The 21,461-nt window shown below is 44.4% G+C and overlaps 1 protein-coding gene across 2 annotated transcripts in view; it reads right to left on the reverse strand.

Moving 5' to 3' along the window:
• TMEM131 (transmembrane protein 131) overlaps positions 1–21,461 on the reverse strand; it is a 185,572-nt gene that overhangs the window by 15,339 nt on the left and 148,772 nt on the right. The window contains exons 32-38 of one of the 2 annotated variants that reach the window (XM_075590544.1): positions 17,408–17,583; positions 16,660–16,793; positions 11,798–11,919; positions 11,491–11,649; positions 2,478–2,640; positions 1,693–1,811; positions 1,413–1,512 (exon numbers count right to left, since the gene is read on the reverse strand). In XM_075590544.1, coding sequence (XP_075446659.1) covers positions 1,413–1,512; positions 1,693–1,811; positions 2,478–2,640; positions 11,491–11,649; positions 11,798–11,919; positions 16,660–16,793; positions 17,408–17,583 — 973 coding nt within the window. The remainder of the gene's footprint in view (positions 1–1,412; positions 1,513–1,692; positions 1,812–2,477; positions 2,641–11,490; positions 11,650–11,797; positions 11,920–16,659; positions 16,794–17,407; positions 17,584–21,461) is intronic. The other variant, XM_075590546.1, reaches the window with a different exon arrangement.

The raw sequence follows: 21,461 nt of genomic DNA on the forward strand, positions 1-21,461 counted from the left end.
GCATATGAGACTGACCATCAGGATGGGGCCATGAAATGGTAAGGAGAAAAGTAAACAGCAAAGCCGCGCTCCCTGCACAGGAACTCACATGCGGCTACTACCAGCTGATCTCCACCACTCCCTTCACTAATCCCGGCGTCTCATGCACAGCTGTAAACCCCACACAGGAAGCAGGTACTCACGATCTTGACACGACGAGTTCCTCCAATGTCGTCTGATATAGGACGCTGATCCAAAGCGCTAGTAGAGCGTGCTCCAGCCCAGTATTCAAGGTAGGTAAACAAGGAGAGATGTCCGGCGGTTCACTGCTCACCGTGGGGGTACAATAAAGGCAATCCAACACAATCAGAAGAATAGGCTGTTTATTCGGTGCATGACAAAAACCTTCTGTCACAAGGCAACTCTGACGCGTTTCGTCCACCAATAGGACTTTATCAAAGAGTAACTGGACTAGTCAATCAGTGCACCCTATATAGTGATATCAGAAACCTGATTGGAGGTACTAATTAAATATGCAAATGAAAACACACCTGCTAGGTAAATCTCTCATCCCCTCCATAAAGGTATATCACCATATTAACCCTATATAGGGAATCACACAATAGGGAACACTGAAAGCTATATACAAAACACTTGTGCAAAGCGAAAGTTTAAAAACAAACAAACAAAACATAAAAACTTTTAAAAACAAATATAAGTATGTTAACCTATCTTGTAAATGGTCAACAACCTATATAGATAACCAGTATCAAAGTGGCAAAAGGGCAACATGAATAGAAAAAAAAAAAACATAAATAACATAATATTATTATATAAAGAAAAATATAACAAATCATATAAATAAAAATCAATATATAATGAATGAGTAGATAACTAAATCCCAAGAAATATTAATTAGTAAATAGAAATAGAAAACTGAAAACCAAATAATATGAAATGTTTACATAAAGTATCTAATTTAGAGCACATTAGCCAAAAAAAGTATATAATATATAAAAATAAATAAACCATAAAAATAATCAATTAATATAGAAAAACCATGACATACATATTTATAGCACAGACAAAGTATCCATGGTATTTATCAACATATAGTAATTTTTGATTGTTTTCATCTGTGCTATAAATATGTATGTCATGGTTTTTCTATATTAATTGATTATTTTTAACCAAAGTCCTTTTGGTGGACGAAACGCGTCAGAGTTGCCTTGTGGCAGAAGGTTTTTGTCATGCACCGAATAAACAGCCTATTCTTCTGATTGTGTTGGATTGCCTTTATTGTACCCCCACGGTGAGCAGTGAACCGCCGGACATCTCTCCTTGTTTATCTACATCACACGGTGATAATGTAAAATAAATAAATAAAAATAAAACCAATTATGTATCACAACAAAAAGAAAAAACATTCTTACCTATCTGAGCCGTCACTGTCCAGGGAGGGAGTATGAGACATGCTCATGCCACTATGAACATCAGTTCTGGCTACAGATGTTTTTGCTAAGCCACTGCCACCTGTTAAGTTACATAAAAATAAAAACAATTAAGACAAAAAGGTAAAACAAATCCTCTTGTACTTTAAAAGACCTGTTAAGTTTAGAAAACTGTGTACACACTATATTTCATCCATAACGCTCACGTTGATCCCCTAAAATATGTCACAACCTACAACGAATCATTATATTATAATATTACCTGGGCTCTTGTCATATCCTGCGGCAACAGCAGCAAAAGTAGGATTGCCGTTCCTTCCAGGTAAGGAGGTTGCTTTAGTCAGTTTGTGTTTGGTACCAGAAGGCTTCACTTTTAGTTCACTAAAGGTAAAAGTACAATACTTATTTCCATTGTCAAGTAAATGTGTGTTTAGGTACAGTATAACAAGACATACACAAATAGTGATGTAATATCCCTCACTGCTGCCTATGCTCTGCTAATAAGGCCCAACAGTATTAATGTGCTAGATCAGTGCACTTGACAGACAAGGGTGACAATGGTTATCTATCCAGATCTGTCAACCATACCCAATTTAGGCCATTATAACCAAGACTTTTTAATTACTGTACAAGCTACTTTTTAAACAGTCTTGAAACCTGCGCCTTCCTGTCCATTTTTCTTCTTTGTCCTGCCAAGAAATGTAAGAAGTGAAAGTGGCCCTGTTACTATCTAACTGGTGTCTGCCTCCAGTACTAAATAAAACAAATAGCCACGCATGCGTTCCGAGCTATACACACGGACGCAGTTGTTAACTTAACCCTTTAGGTGCCGTCTGATGGAGCTACTATGTAATTGGATCTGGCACACCAGAGGCCCCATGACGTCAATCTAGATCGTGCTCAGCACATGATCTGACAGGAAGATGACTGGAGACAGTCACATGACTGCGAGTGCCGATGGGGCCATGGCACTGTGTTGCCTCCGGCACTCAATGGTCCTTATTTTAAAAATGGTGGCTTGTGTTTGTTTACTGCCATTTCACTTACTGATTGCCTGTGCTGTTCACAATGCTGCTGTAGCTGCCTCTTGGCACAAAGACTGCTGACAGGGGTGGGGAGGAAGAGGTAGGAGCCGGTGAGGTTTGCCGTTGTTTTAAGAAGTCATCTGCATTGAGGGTTTGCACAGATAGCTTGTAAAGACTGTCAGCTGCTAAAACAAAACGACAAGATAAATTGCAGCACGCACCTGAAGCCCCAGTGTGCCACTTCCTCACAATTAGCAAAAAGCATCTTAGAGAATAAAGTCGCCAATATTCATTCAATTGCACTTTATTAATTCATTCAATTGCCCTTTAATATTACATGAGAAAAAGCTAGATTAGCAAGTCACTTGCTACTTTTAGATTGCAAGTTTAGGTGCAAGCAGCAGAGACATGCAGACAAAAACAGAAGTGGAATTGATATAAAAAGTACATCAATATAATGGTCTCTCTTTTAAAGGGGCAATCATTCCTAGAATCAAAGTGAACCAATTCCCGGGACATGTTTAAAGCAGCAGCCCAAGCTGCTGTTCCCCCCGCCCCTTCAATATGTGTATCAATACAATCCAGACAATAAGTAATTAGCTAAGTAGCATATCGGTTGGTGAAAATTCAGCTTGGGGGTTCACTTAAAAGGCTGCCAGTGCAGCAGAAGAGGACCAAAGATGCAAAGTTCTGTGGGGAAGATCATGTGACCAGGCAGTCACTAGATACAATTGGTTCACTGCAAGAGAGAGGGCAGGGCACAAAAGGGGATGTGTCAGAGCCTGTCTCAGAAGAGGAAGGTGATGTGACTTTGTAAATAATTGCCATAGAAACAAAAATGCTTGCTACATTATGACATTAAAAATGTCAATCACAGCTGTGTTTTTTATTAACAAAAATGCTACAAGTATTTTCTCATGGTACAAAACCGATACATTTATTTAAAAAAACCAAAAAAAAAACCCACAGCACACATGTAGGATATTGCTTTGTCTGCAGCTTTAAAGGGGCACATCTGGACAATTGATCAATTATTTACCCAAATCTGACATCCAGAAGTATTTAAAAAAAAAAATTTTTAAATAAAGATTTGGGAGGGATTTGATTTCCTCTGACTACTTCCTATGATGTCACTGTTTTGCAATCACTTGTACAGCAAGTGTCCCTCCTTCCCACCTCCTGTTATCTCTTTTTGCTTCTCCGGTAGGACAGGGTGGGAGGGTAAAGAAAACACTTGGATGACAAATATTTCCCCTTTCAAAGACCCCCAAGAAATGTATCTGACCGTCAAAGTGTGATTGCACCTGTAAATAAAAGCCCTTATAACCTCTATAGATGCACAGTGAAATCAAAATTGCAATGTACAGAACTTCAAGGAAAATACATACTCAAATGAATGCAACATTTCTCGTTAAACAAAACACACAATAAAGAACAAGTATTCAGAAGTGAACGAAAATTAAAAAGTTAGAGCACGCTATGCTGGTTCTTCCAATCAATTAGCAGAAGAGACAGATATTCAACACCATATTAACGCTATTAAATCATGCAAAGTGAAGCAGACAAGATAAATAGATGGCTGATGAATATGCAATTATTACAACAATAGGAAGTAGGTCAAAACAGACAAGACATGCTGCAGCAGGGGCATTATTAGCAAGCAGTTTATTAAAAACCCATTAATGTAAAGGCTCAGGCCCTTAGGAGGCTTGACTAACATCATTATTATAATGAACAACTGTCTGCAATATCAAATATCTGTGGCTGCAATACTTTCCTCTTTTAATATGTCTGATTGGTTCAGAGCCTGTCAGAAGAACAATGTTATGGTGATGGCGGCATAATATGGTCCCAAGGCTCAGCAAAGTATACGGCCGCACCTCTTACCGTGCACCCCAAAACTGGAACAATCTACCGGAGACTCTGTGATGGTGAAGGGGTTAACCAGGCTTACAAATAAAGGTCAAGACCCGTGTGTTAAGGTCTTAAGAGTGTCAGCTCTCGGACCCAGATATCAAAAATGTATTACTGCAACTGTATACTGATTTTGCGACATTAAAGAATTATGTGATTTTTGCCTTTACTGGGGATGCTGGGATGGGGAGATTTCTAGGCTGTAAGTTTCAGGGTGGGTTTGGCGGAGAAAGTCTTTGCAGAATGTGTCTATGTAGCGGGGTTCCGGAGTTATGGGATACCCCAACAGTTGTATCCGGAGATTGAGTGAAATCTTCGGATACAGCCAAGCACATTACTCCGCCAACCTCGGACCCTGGAAACATTCTTACGACTCACCGCCAGGATCCCTGCTGCAGCATCTTCCAGACAAGGTAAATGGGTATGAAAGGGTTCAAATATATCTGCAGGTATACACAGAGTCCTTAGTATAGCATGGGTTCCCCAGTATAGCAGACGTACCCACATACATGCCCAGGTACCCTGAGCCTAGAGTAGGGGTTGAGGAAGGTGCTCGAGCTAAAGTTATAAAGCTGAGCATGTTTGCAGTGTTTTAAAAGTTTAAAAGTATTTTTCTTATGTGTGCCAGGAATGAGGCTAGTGATTGTAGGGAATATATACACACTCCACCCCTGACACCAGAATAAGAACTCATAACTTTTAGCACACAGAAGACATGGCACCATATCTTTTATTAAACAGGTATAGTTTATTGTGTATAGATATTGATAACCTGTATATGAACTGAGGGCTTTCTAAGTCATGGATTCCGGAAGACCCAGATGACTACTAGTTGGTGCCTCTGTGTCTGTCAAGAGGCCGTACTTGAAAGGCACAGAGATGCCAAAGGTGTTAGGACAGGGGGGGCACTGCCGTTATTCTGGAGTACCCATATTCTGGCCTTGCACAAGGCAAGCTAACACAATTTGCCAAAATCCAGACTTGGTGGAGCCTGAGCAGATGATAGGCTCAGTATGCAAAGAGGCAGAGGGGCCAAGTTAACCCATGCCCCCTTGCTACCTGAGAAAAGGTGCACGCTCTGCTTTACAATACTGGCAAATCGGTGATTGGCTGGCAGGAAAATTCCCACGCTCTGATAAGCTGTCCAGGTTAGTGTATGAGAGCTTGAACGCGTAAGAGGGCCTGCAGCCAATGGGGAGCGCGGATTCCAAGCGCCACACCAACAGCGGCGAATTAACAGATGTCCAGGACTTTTTGTGAGTAACTACCGGTCATTGGAAAGTGCTCTAAAAAGGTGATCTGAAGGAATTTCGTTCCGGAAACGGTTTTATTCGTTAGCCCCACCCCCAGTAAGTGTGTTAATCTTGAATTGTGTAACTTTGCGTGTCTGTCTTTTATAAGAAATAAATTACCATTTATTTTACCATCTTGTTTTGCTCAATCAAATGATCCCAGTTATAAAAAGGTGTTGTAGAACCTGGTCTCCTGTGACAGACTCTCACAGCCACCACCAGTCTAAGTTCTTTCAAAACTAAAGCTGCCTCACATTTTAATCTGATCTTTAACTGTTATATACGCCTATAATATATATTATCTCTAACTGTGCATACGTCTTGTATATAATGTATAACCTGTTCACTTATGTAACCATGTATCATTTGTCATCATAACTATGCCCAGGACATACTTGAAAATGAGAGGTAACTCAATGTATTACTTCCTGGTAAAACATTTTATAAATAAATAACATGTTCAGACGAGCTAGACTCTTGTTGAAGTGGAGAACTGCATTTTATTTTATTTATAAAATGTTTTACCAGGAAGTAAATAAAGGGAAAATGCTGCACACTGTCAAAAAAAAAAAAAAATGAATAAAGGATACAAATACCGGTGCTCCTGGTTCAGGACTCTCTGTGATAATCCAAAGTATAATGAAGGGTAAAGGAACAGGGCTCCACGGATTTCTAAACAAACTAATGTATTGCCAACAAGATAACTTGACGTTTTGGCCACACTTGGCCTTTCTCAAATCCGTGGAGCCCTGTTCCTTTACCAGGAAGTAATACATTGAGAGTTACCTCTTGTTTTCAAGTATGTCCTGGGCATAGAGTTAACACGGTTTCTTTTCAAAAGGTGCAGTTTATTTATTTCTTTTTAAGATTACTTCCCCCCACAAGAGGGTGTTTCGTTATCACCATCGTAGTATTTTAAAACTGTTTTATTCCAGAAAAATTAACTAAAAATGGAAGTTATCATGGCTACTAGGCATCTTCTACTTTGTGGCAGCACTGGACTTCAACGAGCCCTATTTGTGAGGCCCAGAATGAGAAAGTTTCTGTGATAAACATACACTGACGGTCGGAGGTAGCTGGCCTTCATTAATATAGGTGAAGCCCGGCCAGCTGCCTCTAGAGACCGTGGGTAATGGGCCAAGAGGATTAGCTCTTGGGTCCAGTAAGGTGAAACCATGTATTTTCTGTAACCATATTCCCATATACAGTCCCCCGCAGGGTTGTGGGATAGGAAAGGTTGTGATTTCCACCCAGGAGATAGCTTCAGGAGCAGGGAAGCAGGGAAGCAGGGGTGATTATTAGGGAACCCTTTTAGTCAGCCCCATATGTATTTGCATAGGAATCCACTGCCCAAAATGTATTAAAGGGATTTTTTGTGTTTTCCTATTTTTGGGCATGCAATCATGCAGGGATTTCTGGTGCATGAGTTTTAGGGGGGATTTTACAGAGAAAGTGTTATCAGAACGCGCATACCTGGTCGGGGACCAAAGTTACCGGTTCCCCAGTAAATGTATCAGACAATCAGGCTTGATTTGCGGATACATGCATGCACATTGTCCCAGCATTATCTCTCCTTGAAAACATAACCGCGACTCACCACCAGGGTACCCTGCTTCAGCACAGCCAGGAAGGAAGGAAGGTGAGCCATGGTGAAATGTGTTCTAATATATTTATAAAAGGGGGTACCAAAGGTAACGTTATGGCTCCCAACAAACAGTGTACGTGTTGTGGGTACCCGTCTGTACATAAGGACGGGGTGGGATAAGGAAGTCCCCCTGTAAAGTATAGCAAAAACCTGCCCTGTTTAGGGGCTTTTGGGGTTCCGTGTGTCGTAGAGACATGAGATTTTGGGAGTGTACGTTTTAGGTGGGATATTTGAGCGAAAATGTATTCCTTTTGTTTGCAGGAATTCGAGGGGCATAGTGACTGGTAGTCCCCTGATTCTCCCCGGCGTGCAGGCACTATTTGTGGGTACACAAGGTGAATTATATTGGGGCGTCACAGTGTCCCCCAGACACCTGGTTTTCAAGCCCAGATATCCCCAACTAATTTCTCACACATATATAAGGTTCCCCAAAGGTTTATACTTTATTAAAGTATGGTTTATAGTGTTCTATACTGTATGTATAAATGTCTCTGCAGTCAGCCTGAGCATTTGCATAGGTGCCAGGATGTCTGCATAGATATCTGAGTTCAAAGGAGAACCAGGATGTCCAGAGTTGTCAGGCCATTTGGGGCAGAGGAACAGGCCCAAAGGCCATCTTTGTTCTCTGAGACACAGAGGAGCCTGCCTAGCAGGTGGCCATGAGTGGGCTGGAGGTTAGATACAGCATGGCACGCCCATACGTGCACAAAGGCAATCCTTTTGGGACTGCATTCATCCACCTCTTTTCTACCTCCCTTCCCTCTCTCCCCCCCCCCGCCCCTCCTTTTTTTACTTCTCCCATTTGTTTTTTTATTCTCTCTGCTCTTTGGCTTGCTGTCCCCAGTGTCATCCACACTCCTACCTACAGTATTATGTGTTTATTTATTTTTTTCCGTTTTCAATGTTGTGTTTTCACAGTTTTTTTTACATTATTTCTGTACATTCATAGTATGATTGATATAGGTGCAGCCTACCCTTTCACTTGCAGAGGATCGCAGCGAAGCAGGTCGCCAGCAGAGGAGAGCAGGACCACAGCGCTATTGCAGGGCAGACACCGGAAGGAGGGGCGTTTGACATCACAGGGTTGGGGAGTGCTCCTCCCCCGTACCGCCAAAGTCCTCGCATGTGTGCGCACACTATCACGTGGCCGCCACCTGCACTATCCTGTTCGGCTGCCCGCGCACATCTTCTTGGCCGCTCGCGCACAGCTTTTTTTGCCCTCCCTTTGCACAGCGTCTGCCGGCCCGCGCACACCAGGTTTCGCCACACGCCGCCTGCACCCCCCCTAAATGATCTTGTGCCCCCTCAAGGGGGCGCACCCCCAGTTTTCACACAGCTGCATTCAATCACAACACCCACACACAATCACAACAGACACAACACAGGCACTCATATCACAGCCAACACAGGCACTCACACACAATCGCACTCACACACAATCACAACCAACACACAATCACAACACATACTCAATCTCAACCAACACTGACACAAAACACACACAATCACAACCAACAGACAACACACATACAGTCACAACACACACACACAACACACACTGAATCACAACCAACACAGACAACACACAACACAACATACAATCATAACAGTCACACACTTTCACCTGAGGGGGGGAGGGGGGGAGTGCTAAGCATGCTCCGGTCCCCCGTATGCTACTGCAAACTGGGGCGGGAAACAGACATGAGGCGGAAGGGCTGTCTGTGTGCAGTGAAGGCCCAGCCCCCACAGCAAGGCACAGCCCCCACAGCAAGCCACAGCACAGAGAAGCAGAAGCACGAAGCTTGAGCTTCGTGGCCGCTCGCGCACAGCATCTGCCTGCCCCAGGTTTCGTCGCCTGCGCCCCCCCCCCCTAAATAGTATTGCTCCCCCCCTAGGGGGCGTGCCCCCCAGTTTGCGCACCGCTGGACTAAACTATGTGAAATATGTGAAAAGGCCCTGAATGGGCTAAATAAATGAAGCATATGCTTTTGTGATTTAGTGCAATTAAAAGCTGCCCAAAGCCAGTACCACAGTTCCCTTATTATAAAGGTGAACTGTGGGTGCACAAACTCCCTAGTGTGAAATATTACAACTTCTACATATCTCTTCCTTCAGTCAGCCTTAGACACTCATCTGCTCTTCTTTGGAGGGTGACGTGTAGACAGACAATGAGGCGTGTATTATTCATTTATGCCAATTGGAGAATTGGTAGAGGCTCTGTTCTGAAGGGAGAAGCCGTACACCTCAAGATGCAACCAAATGACACCTTTGTTACAAACTTTGGTACTAAATGTAAACATGTCACTAGTATATTTGAGCCCAAATTGGTAGGAGCGCAGGATCTGTTATTTTGTTTTCCATATATGTAAGGCTGATCCTTTTACCAGCAGCAAACTTCTAAAGGGAGCACAGTAATATGTAGATATAAAGGAGGACGCGATGCTGTGTGTCATCAATATTAGGGGCTTCATTTGCCCGATGAAGATTATGATTCTTGACGAACTGGCAGATATATTCACTGTTGTGACTGTGCAACAGTAAAGTCAAAGATTAATTTACGATCAAGTCGGAACTGTATATTTGCAGCAATGCAAGGATAAATGTGCTCTTACATTTCTGAAATAATATTGTCGGCGCAAGTAAAGGAGGCGAACGTATGACAACATTCAAGACGATCTTGTGAGTGAAGGAATTACATCTAAGGCCAAGTCCCCGGTGGTGGCTGCTGCACGCGCCCCTGATGTCCTGGTGTCCTGTGCACAGCTTAAAACCGCGATCTGTGGTCTGTAGGGACCGAAGGGAGGCGCAGGAAGAGGGGCACAGCCAAAACAGAGGGGGGGGGGGGCTCAAAGCACAGCGCTCCCATTGGTCCAAGCTATCTGCCCTCGTATTGGCTCCCAGCGAGCAACGTAACCACGTCGCCGCACGGGAACACAATCGTGTTGTCTCTACTGCTGGCTAACGTGCCACCGCACTGTGTGAGCCAACACTCAAGACGACACTGGGGCCTTCCTGATTGAAGTTAGCGACTGGTGTGCGGCGCCCACGCTGCTGTGTGCGCCACCGTCACCACCGGGGACCTAGCCTAAGGAGTACACACGGCTAAATCTTAGTCTGGATGGATGTTCCGATTACATGCACAGATTCAGACTGTTTGTATATACACTCAAAGTAGTTTCTCTCTAATAGAAAAAAAAAAGTATTTTTTTTTCTTTTTGTGCAATTTGTAAAAATTCATGTTGTCCTATCCCCAGCTAGTACTGTTTATACGTATGATTTCTTTTCCGTAACGTTTATTCAGCAGATCTCATAAATTATTAGGAAACCATATTGATATGATCTGTTAGCTATGGCTGCCTGGTAACTAGGGGCAATGCTCTGTGACCCCAGTAGTGTTGCCTCCCCCTCCCCCCCTTTTTTTTTACACTGGATTGTTAATTTACGGGTGAATACACTAGTATATATCTCGACATCAGATATGGCTTCACAGCCCTGAGAAAGGTCTCAGAGAGGACTGAGATGTTGGGTTTTGTATTCTGGACGATAAAGATCCATTTTTGATATTCAAATGGACAGTCCGGTGTCTTTCATTGGCGTCTGGTGGAGTATTTCTCTTATTTTGATTTTCATACGACGCGTGCATTGTATTTAGTGGCTTAATTACTGATTAAGAGCTTGTTATCTGTGTGACACACACTTCAAATGGGAATAGAGCAAATGAGAACAAATAGCAGAAGTTGGCACATGAACACTTATGACTTGAAAAGGCCAAAAACCTTCATTAGAGGTCTTGTTATCCCCCTCCCCCCAAAAAGATTCTGTGTGAAGTGTTTGAACTAGAATGTTAGGCTTGTATTCAGACACCTGTCATAGTAATGAAGCAGTGAAGGCTAGTGGGAAATTGGTAGGAGCCCACCACCTTTCTAGGACTCAATATCAGTTGTGACCATAACCAAGAAAGCTTGATGGAATGCGGTGTTCACTTCTCAGAGAGTAACATGGAGTGCAGCTTGTGAAAATGGAAATGGTATGTATACCGTGGAGAAGAGAAAAACGGAGAACAAAATAAGGAGCCACAAATACACAACGTGACTACGACCACATTTGTCAACGTTATAAAAAGGTAGCAACTAATGGAATATCATTGAGTGGAACAGATTCTAACTGTGAGCTTGTGTACTTACAGCTGTCTGATTTGTGAATTGGCACAGAGTCCCACTCTGGCGGTTGGGAATCTTTTTCTCCTTCTGAACTGCTGGTGTTGCCTAGATCCTGACCAGTACGGCTAGGGAGAAATTGTGTCAGCGCTGATTGCCTGTTGTCCACTAACTTACTGTTCGTACCTGCACAAAACATTAACATGCCAAGCTCAGTATGATGCTTCCTCTGCTCATTCAGCACAGTGCAAGTCCCAACAAACCACAAAGCTGTCAGTGGTTAGAAATCTAAAAACAATTGCCCATGGCAGCAATAAGAAAAGGAGCAAAATACCTTTTGCTTTCTGCAAGTTTCTTGGTTTTGAACCATTCACTAAATTGTTCTGCACGGAAATCTTGGAGAAGTTTTTACGTTGTTTGTTTTCCAATGGGGTGGTATATGGTAACTCCAGGGAGCTGAAAATGAAAGAAATAATATCATGATTAAGTCATGTTTATTTTACAAACCCCTTTACTGCAACATGACCTACACAACACAATGAAGGGGTTACACAAGAGCAATATCTTAATTACTACTCCCATTTCCTCCACGTTACATACAGAGTTACATAGTAGATGAGGTTGAAAAAGGAAAATATATTCATCAAGTTCAACCTATGCTAAATTTAGATGGCGGATACTTATCCTATATTTGTATTTACAGTATTTCGATCCAGAGGAAGGCAAACTCAAAAACCCAGTGAAATATCATCCAATGATATCTCATAAGGGGAAAAATAAATTCCTTCCCGACTCCAAATATTGGAAATACAGGTGAACCCCGTTATAGCGCGGTCCTCGGGGTCCACCCGAGACCACCGCGTTAGTAACGGTGTCGCAAAAAACAAAATGGCCACCACGATTTTTTTTTAAAATGGCCGCTGCATCACTGCTACCGCGTCTGCCGGAGGGAAAGCTGAGAACTCTCCCAGCGTTCCCAGACCCGGTGGGGCAGCGGCAACCACACACAGCTCTTACCTGGCATCTGGCAGCTCTGCTCCCCGTCTCTGTTAGTGTTAGGAATGCCCAGCATATCACTGCTGTGTTACGATCGCACTGCGCATGTGCATGGGATCGGCTTTCAAAGAAGAGACTATGACGTCCCTGCTTTGTTTACATGAGCCATGTGCCGTGACGTCACATGACCCCGCTGGAACGGAACTGCAGAGGAGCAGGGGGAACAGGCAGCCCACATCTCACAAGCTGCACCGAGTGCAGCGAGTGCACAGAGCACCCACAGAACACCTTGTTTGAGAAGGGGGTTACTGTGAGTAGGGAGGGGGTTACTGTTTGAGCAGGGGGGATATTTTTTAGCAGGAGGGTACTGTGAGCAGGGGGGGGATACTGTGACAGAGGGGGGGTACTATAAGGGGGGTACTGTGTGAGCAGGGTGTACTTTGAGCAAGGGGGGGGGCTGTGAGCAGGGGGGGGATGTTTTGTCCCAATTTTGCCCGACCACCCCCCCCCAAAAAAAATGTAATTAAAAAAAAAAAAAATTAAAAAAATAAAAAATAATAAAAAAAAAAAAAAAACGGGAGCCACGTGAAAACCGCGTTATAACCGAATTCGCGTTATAACGGGTCGCGCTATAATGGGGTTTACCTGTATATCAGATTACTCCATGGATCAACACCCTTCCCATGTTTACTTATTTGGTATATTCCTGTATAACTTACCTTTCTAAAAATATTTCCAACCTTTTTTTGAGGACATCTATTGTATCTGCCATCACAGTCTCCATGGGTAATGAATTCCACATTTGAACTGCCCTTACTGTAAAGAACCCTTTCCTTTGTTGCTTGTGAAATCTCCTTTCCTCCAACCTTAAGGGATGACCCATGGTCCTTTGTACTGTCCTTGGTATGTATAGTTATTTTGAAAGCACTTCGTATTGTCTCGCATATATTTGTATATACTGTAGTTATATTCGCTCTTAGACGCCTCTTTTCTCATGTAAATAAATCTAATTTAGCTAGCCTCTCCTCGAGTCATATTTTCCATTCTCTTTATTAATTTGGTGCCTCATCTCTGTACTTTTTCTTGTTCCATAATGTCTTTTTTTTATGGAGTGGTGCCCAAAACTGTACTCCATATTCAAGGTATGGTCTTACTAATGCTTTATAGAGTGGCATAATTATGCTTATTTTCCATTCATTCCCTGTTTAATGCCAGATAAGATCTTTGCAGCTACTACATGACATTGGGCACTATTGCCAAGCCTGCTGTTTACAAACACTCCCTAAATCCTTCTCCATCAATGATTCACCTAATTTTTCCAAATTAAATTTGCAAGTCGCCCATTTATTCTCATTTCCCAAATGCATAACCTTACATTTATCTCTATTAAACCTCAACTGCCATTTACATGGCAAAGTTGCATTGTCCAGTCTTTGTTGTCTATTCCTCAACCATTTTTCAATCCAAGTGCAAATATTTTTACTGAGTAGAATCGCCTTTATTTTGTACACGAACCTTGTGTGGAACCATATCAAAAGCCTTTGCAAAATCTAAATAGACCAAATCAACTGCATCACCCTGGTCTAAATTCCTACTTACCTCCTTAAAGAAACTACTAAGGTTAGTTTGGTACGACCGCCTTCAGAAATCCATGCCGACTATTACTAATAATGTTGTTATTCTTTAGGTATTCCTGAATATCATCTCGTACTAAACCTTCAAGTAGCTTCCCCACTATTGATGTCAGGCATACAGGTCTAATTCCCCAGTTGTGATTTAGCTCCCTTTTCAAATACAGGCACCACATCTGCTTTACGCCAATCTTGTGGTACTGAGCCTCTGGAAATAGAGTACTTGAATATTAAATGTCATGATTTGGCCATTATTGAACTTAGCTACATAAGAACCCTTATTTACTTACATGTTATCAAGCCGCCTACGCACTTCTTCCTCGTTTAACCAATTGTTTATTAATATAGAGGTTGTGGCTTCCTCCTATGGCACTAATTTTGCAATTGATTCCTCCCTGGTAAATACAGAGGCAATAATGTATTTAATACTTCTGCTTTTTCTTTATCTCCAATAATTTGCCTGTCCATCTCACACAGAAGGGGTCCTATATTTTCTTTGCTAATCTTTGTTAAGGTACTTTATTTTTTTTTTAAATAAACTTTTTAGGTTTGACCTTACTTTCTATTGCAATCCTTTTTATTTCCAGTTTTTGCTCATTTGATTTGTTTTTTTGCAATTTTTTTTTTACATTCCTTATAATTCTGAAATTGGTGATCTAAATATTTTATCCATCAGCTTTTCTAAGTCAATACAGGTAAGTATTTGCTTTTGCCCAGCTGTTCAGTTGGTCAGGTGGATGCAGGGTGGAAAGGGGACTCCTTATAGCTACTAGAATAGGCCCCTTCGATAACTTTGCTGCCATCTCAAACAGTTTGGCATGTTCCCTGTTCCCACCGAACGGTTTGTCATTTGTATTATCACAGTATTCAGAAAGAATCTGAAACCATCTCCACAAGTCTCAAATCATGAGGTAGGAAAATGCCAATACTGTACGGCGTAGCTGCGATTGTATCAGCCCCTCTCAAAATTGTCCTCTGTGTGATCTGGCCGCAGTCTGTAAGAGCTGCACAGAGAGGAGCTGCACAGAGAGGAGCTGCACAGAGAGGAGCTGCACAGCTCTCACAGGCTATCGCAGTGTTTTTATTTACATTTTAATAACAGTGTTCTGTAGCAGGGGTCTCCGGAGCTGAACCGCATTGATTTCAGCCCTGGGGATCCCCTGCTTCCTTAGGCCCCAGGATGGGGTGCTGGTATCTCCCGTGAGTTTAAATCTCCCGGTCACGTGACGGGATTGGACGAAGGGGGTAATTGCCCCAGGGTGTGTGGTTTGGCCTGCCGTGAAGGTTGCGGGAGGAGTTAACCCCTTCACTACCATAGCGTTGGTAACTGCTATGTTAATGAAGGGGTTACCACTCGCGCTAATGAGAGAGGCCTGACCACCCACCCTTGTGGTAACTACCCCCTTCACCCACTACCTACCTCTACCCCCAAGAAACAATAAAAATAAAAAGGAAGCTAAAATTTTAAATGCCACTAGGTGCACTACCGCCAAGAATTGGAAACAATCTGCCTCTCCCGCTCTACACCAAATAAACAACAACATTTGGCATATAGTATATATGGAAAAACTATCTGCCTATCTAAATGGCTCTACCTCACAATTGCTAGTGACTTGGGCCCCTTGGTTACGACATGCTGGTATATCCCCATATTTAGATTAAAATATTCTGAACGTTGTGATCTATGCTGCATCAAAACTGATGTTATATTGTATATATGTACAAATGCTGTACCCTTTCCTCTTCCCCTAATTCCCCCCCACTTTTGATTTCACCAAATTGATACATACTGTATAATGTACCACCACTTTTTTTGTATCCCATTCCCTGAACTCTGCAAAATGATTAATAAGAACTTAAAAAATAAATAAAAAATACAACAACCCTACTACCCACCCCCGCTACCCCCAATAAACCGGGCACTAGTGTTTAACCCCTTCATTAGCTTAGCGGTTAGCCGCGAAGGTAATGAAACTGCCTGTAAATGTATTTTTATTGCATAGGATGGAAGCAGGGGGTCTCTGGAGCTGGTATTAATGTGTATCATCTCCGGAGACTCTCGGCTTCAATCGATGCCATAAAAATAAAATTCTACGTCCTACTCGCAAATCTCATCTCACCACCCTTGGGGTTCAGAGATTAAATTTGCGAGGAGCCTCGATGATCTCATCGGAGGTACTAGAATAGGGTGGTTTAATTAAAAAAAAAAACACGAGTTGGATCTGTTTTTCCGCTCCCGCTCGGTGTGTTGCACTTCCCAAATGAGTTTGGCATGGTCATCGGAGCTTTCTCAATAGCTACCTTGCCAAATCGTTCGGGAACCGCTCAAAATCCTCGATAAGTTAGTTATCGATGTTTATAGAATAGGCCCCATAGTGTGAGAGGTCAGTGGGATGGGTGGAAAAGGTCATGTTTCCTGGATATTCCTGTAGAAAGTCTGACGAATGATTGTGTGCACCACGTAAGCTTGTTTACCAATTACATCTATATTCTTCTGCATCCATAATTGCCAAGACTTTTATCCCCTTATGACAACAAATGTTTTTCGTTTATTTTCTCTTCTAATTACCTGGACTTTATCTCCCCAAAGTTTTCTTTTTTGTTGTTGCTGCCAAGGATTTTCTTGCTCCTCTGCTTCATTTTAAACATTTCACTTTCTACTTTTTCAGGCATGGCTTGTTTTCCCTTTTGTTTTTCTGGCTCCTGTAGAAAAAACACACAAGATATTATGCACTGTGAATGAAAATGTCACTGGTTGGTTTAGAGTGTAGATCCATCTTCATCTTTTAAATAATTCATTATCCCAGTCACCTTTTCTGATACATTATATATGCCAGTGAATTTTCGGACTCTAGTATCACCTCCATGTGATTCATTGACTTGTTCTACAATATGTTTGTTTCTAATGGCATCCACATTTTCCAAATTTTTCCTCCTGAACTGGCAGTGAGCTTCGCCCACATTTCTTCTTGCAACTACATGTTGCAAGATAAATAACTCACGTAGTGACCGTTAAACTGCTTAATGGTATATTGTTTTGTGTTGTCCCAGTTAAGAAAAACGTTTGTAGGGACTAAGAAGTAGCATACTCAACATCCATGACATCTATTAGGTACCAATTACTTTGGAAAGTCATGTCCCTTGTACTGGTTTCTCAAAATGGCTCTGGACCAAAGATCTACGTTTTTAAACATAGTTGTGAGTAATGGAGTTGGTCAGAGGCTTAAGCATGATAGCACCAAGAAAGCTTTTTTTCAGTAACAGGCATTAAGATTTCAGAATAAAACGGTTATTTCTTGGTTCTATCAGACCAATACCTCTTTCAGAACTGGCTCAGTGTCTGGATTAGAAGTTTCTGTGGTAGTGGAGGAGCTGTCGTCATCAGCAAGAGTGTCTTTGAGCTCATCTTCCTGCTGTCTGCCCTTTCCCCTCCTCTCCTTCTCCTCTTGCTTCTTTTGGGTTTTTGCTTTGTGCTGAAGACATTTTCCTTTCCCTAGTGAGTTAAGGGAAAAAAAAAATTACAATCTGTAGAAACTCGCGCACGCTCACGCTCAAACACACGCACACGCACAAAAACACGCGCACAAAAACACACGCACAAGAACGCACACACGCACAAGAACGCACACACGAACGCATACGCGCACAAGAACGCACACATGCACAAGAACGCACACGCACGAACGCACACGCACGAACACACACGCACGCACGAACGCACACACGAACGCGCACACAAGAACGCGCACGCGCACGAGAACGCGCACGCACACGAGAACGCGCGCACACACACGAGAACGCGCGCACACACACACACGAGAACGCGCACACACACACAAGAGCAAACACACACACACAAGAGCAAACACACACACACAAGAGCAAACACACACACAAACACAAGAGCAAACACACACACAAGAGCAAACACACACACAAGAGCAAACACACACACAAGAGCAAACACACACACAAGAGCAAACACACACACAAGAGCAAACACACACACAAGAGCAAACACACACACAAGAGCAAACACACACACAAGAGCAAACACACACACAAGAGCAAACACACACAAAAGAGCAAACACACACACACACACACAAGAGCAAACACACACACACACACAAGAGCAAACACCGGTTTGGCAGTACTGCAAATAAAACATGGAAATGTCAAAAGCCAGCTTTTATGAATACATGACCCCTTCAATGCATTCGAATATCACACAGGATCCTTCAAGCCTGAAATGCCTTGCTAAAGAGTTTATGGTAGTGTAGCCCTGTGTAGTTTTGGGGTTACATGCCTTTCTCCTCCTGTGCAATAATCCCTGTTAAGGGCAGGTTTGCCAGGAGTAATCATGGGGTTTCTCCCCACACTCCTGTGCTGTGTAGTATCTGGTGACGGTAGTGTCATCAGGCTCTGTGCCCAATTACAGTGGCACAGGGGTGGTGCCTATTGGAGCTATTTAGTGCACAGCATTTCCTGTATTTAGTTAGTGTCTCGCCCACCTGAGTGAGACTGGTCTGACCCAGCAAACTGTCAAGGCTTTGGCAGATTTTGTGGCCCTCCCTTAGGGGAGAGGTGTGGGCAGGCTATTCCCCTTACTCCATCAGGATAAAGATCGCTTCTGTCCTGATTGTGGAGTCATTTGGGAAGAAGGTGCATAAAGAGGTTCTCTTTCAGAGACTCCTCCCTACTACGCTTGGGGTCTGAAAGAGATGGAGGCGCTGTACCATGAGTATTACCTCATAAGCCAGTCCTGATGCCATCCCCCACACCATCGCGGGAGACTCAGGGATTCTGTAAGCCAGCAGGTGCACCACACTACACTTCATGTAACAGGGGTCAGTGTCCACAGAAGGGGGTCAATATGAGATGGGCCCGGGCAAACACCGTTACAGTATGTTTCTGATAGCAACAGTACCTGGCAATTCAAAAAGAGCACGATGCACACACAGACAAAAAAAAAAAAAAAGATGGTCTGCACTCATTTGACTTATCCAGGTAAACAGGATTTTATTGCAGCCCATCAATGTTTTAGCCCTTCATCTGGACCTCTCAAGACAAAGAAAAAACCCTCAAGATGCCTGGAATGCCACGATAACAGCCAGCATCCTAGTCGCTAGAAAACGCCAGGAGAATGTGAAAACAAACGGCACAACCTCTTCCTGTGCTGTACTGAAAATCACCATAAAAAGTGAAAGCAATGAATAGATAACCCTTACCCACAGTATGGGCTGAAAAAGGGGTGCCCCGAACATAATAGTAAAGAAATAAGGCGTTATTACTCAAAGATATGTGGAGTGTGAGAATCCCAGTCATTTACCCAGTAAGGGCTGCCACCGCTGGATCCTGGATCCAACCCCTCCAGTATGGATTCTATGGCCTCGGGCCGCGCTGAGCCGTGCTCCTGCTCTGCCTCGCCTGCTCAAGCTGGGGCTTTTTTGCGTCCAGGCAGGCGAGGCAGTGAACGCGCTTTGGGGGCGGAGCGGGAGGAGGGGCTAGTCCCTCGCTCCCATTGGATGTTGCGGTCACGTGACCGCTCCTCCGCTCCCCTCAGCGCCGAAATTCAAACCTGCCTGTCTCCTGAAAATGTCTGAGCCTCCGCACGCATGCGGAAGTGGCTGCTAAAGCCGCGCTGATCACAGATGCAGGGGGTAAGTGCATCTGCTCAGCGCGGCTCAGCACGGCCTGCTGTACTAAGTCCCAGGCCTAATGAGTAATGAGGGCTGTAGGCATCAACTCAGTGACCGTGTAATTAATTATTTATTTATAAAATATTTTACCAGGAAGTAATACATTGAGAGTTACCTGGAAGGCATAGGTTGCAACAGCAGTTACATTATTGAGAAACCAACCAGGAGAGGGGCAATACTAGATTTGGTAATATCAAACAATGTAGAAGTTATAACAAATATTCAAGTCTGGGAATATTTTGGGAACAGTGATCATAACATGGTCTCATTTGAAATAATAAAAAAAACATATTACAGCTTAACCCCGTTATAGCGCGGTCCTCGGGGGCCACCCGATCCGGCCGCGCTAGATCCAGGGTCGAGCTAATTAATTTTTTTTTAAAAAAACGGCCGCAGCGAGCCCGATCGGGAGGAGGGAGTCGGAAGCCGGAAGCTCTACACGTCCACCAGGCCCGCCAACAGCGGCCCTTCGAGTCTAGCCTGTTCCTTACCTCCCCCCCCACCGGCATCCATCCTCCTCCACCTCCTTCCCCCCCACCCCGAGGCCCCCACACCTACCGGCCCGTCTCCCGGCATTCAGAGACACTCCGCTCCCGCCCTCAGTCTGTGTGTCTGACACACCACTCCTACGCGGCCCTCCGAGTCCCAGCCTGCTCCTCACTCACCCCCCCTACCGGCATCCACACCACCAAACCCTTCCTACCGACACCCCCCTCCTCCTCCCGATGCCAGCTCCGCTCCGAGCTCAGCAGCCGACACCAAAAGTAGGGAGAGGGAGTGTGAGTGTGGTGTGAGTGCACTGTGTGGTGTGTGGTGTGTGGTGTGAGTGCACTGTGTGGTGTGTGGTGTGAGTGCACTGTGTGGTGTGTGGTGTGAGTGCACTGTGTGGTGTGAGTGCACTGTGTGCTGTGTGGTGTGAGTGCACTATGTGCTGTGAGTGTGGTGCGGGTGTGAGTGTGGTGCGGGTGTGAGTGCGGGTGTGAGTGTGGTGCGGGTGTGAGTGTGGTGCGGGTGTGAGTGTGGTGCGGGTGTGAGTGTGGTGCGGGTGTGAGTGTGGTGCGGGTGTGAGTGTGGTGCGGGTGTGAGTGTGGTGCGGGTGTGAGTGTGGTGCGGGTGTGAGTGTGGTGCGGGTGTGAGTGTGGTGCGGGTGTGAGTGTGGTGCGGGTGTGAGTGTGGTGCGGGTGTGAGTGTGGTGCGGGTGTGAGTGTGGTGCGGGTGTGAGTGTGGTGCGGGTGCAGTGTGGTGCGGGCGCAGTGTGGTGCGGGCGCAGTGTGGTGCGGGCGCAGTGTGGTGCGGGCGCAGTGTGGTGCGAGCGCAGTGTGGTGCGAGCGCAGTGTGGTGCGAGCGCAGTGTGGTGCGAGCGCAGTGTGGTGCGAGCGCAGTGTGGTGCGAGCGCAGTGTGGTGCGAGCGCAGTGTGGTGCGAGCGCAGTGTGGTGCGAGCGCAGTGTGGTGCGAGTGCAGTGTGGTGCGAGTGCAGTGTGGTGCGAGTGCAGTGTGGTGCGAGTGCGGTGCGAGTGCAGTGTGGTGCGAGTGCAGTGTGGTGCGAGTGCAGTGTGGTGCGAGTGCAGTGTGGTGCGAGTGCAGTGTGGTGCGAGTGCAGTGTGGTGCGAGTGCAGTGTGGTGTGGTGCGAGTGCGGTGCGAGTGCGGTGCGAGTGCAGTGTGGTGCG

The sequence above is a fragment of the Ascaphus truei genome, chromosome 3 (genome assembly GCF_040206685.1).
Source record: "Ascaphus truei isolate aAscTru1 chromosome 3, aAscTru1.hap1, whole genome shotgun sequence".
In the NCBI taxonomy this organism is placed as follows: domain Eukaryota; kingdom Metazoa; phylum Chordata; class Amphibia; order Anura; family Ascaphidae; genus Ascaphus; species Ascaphus truei.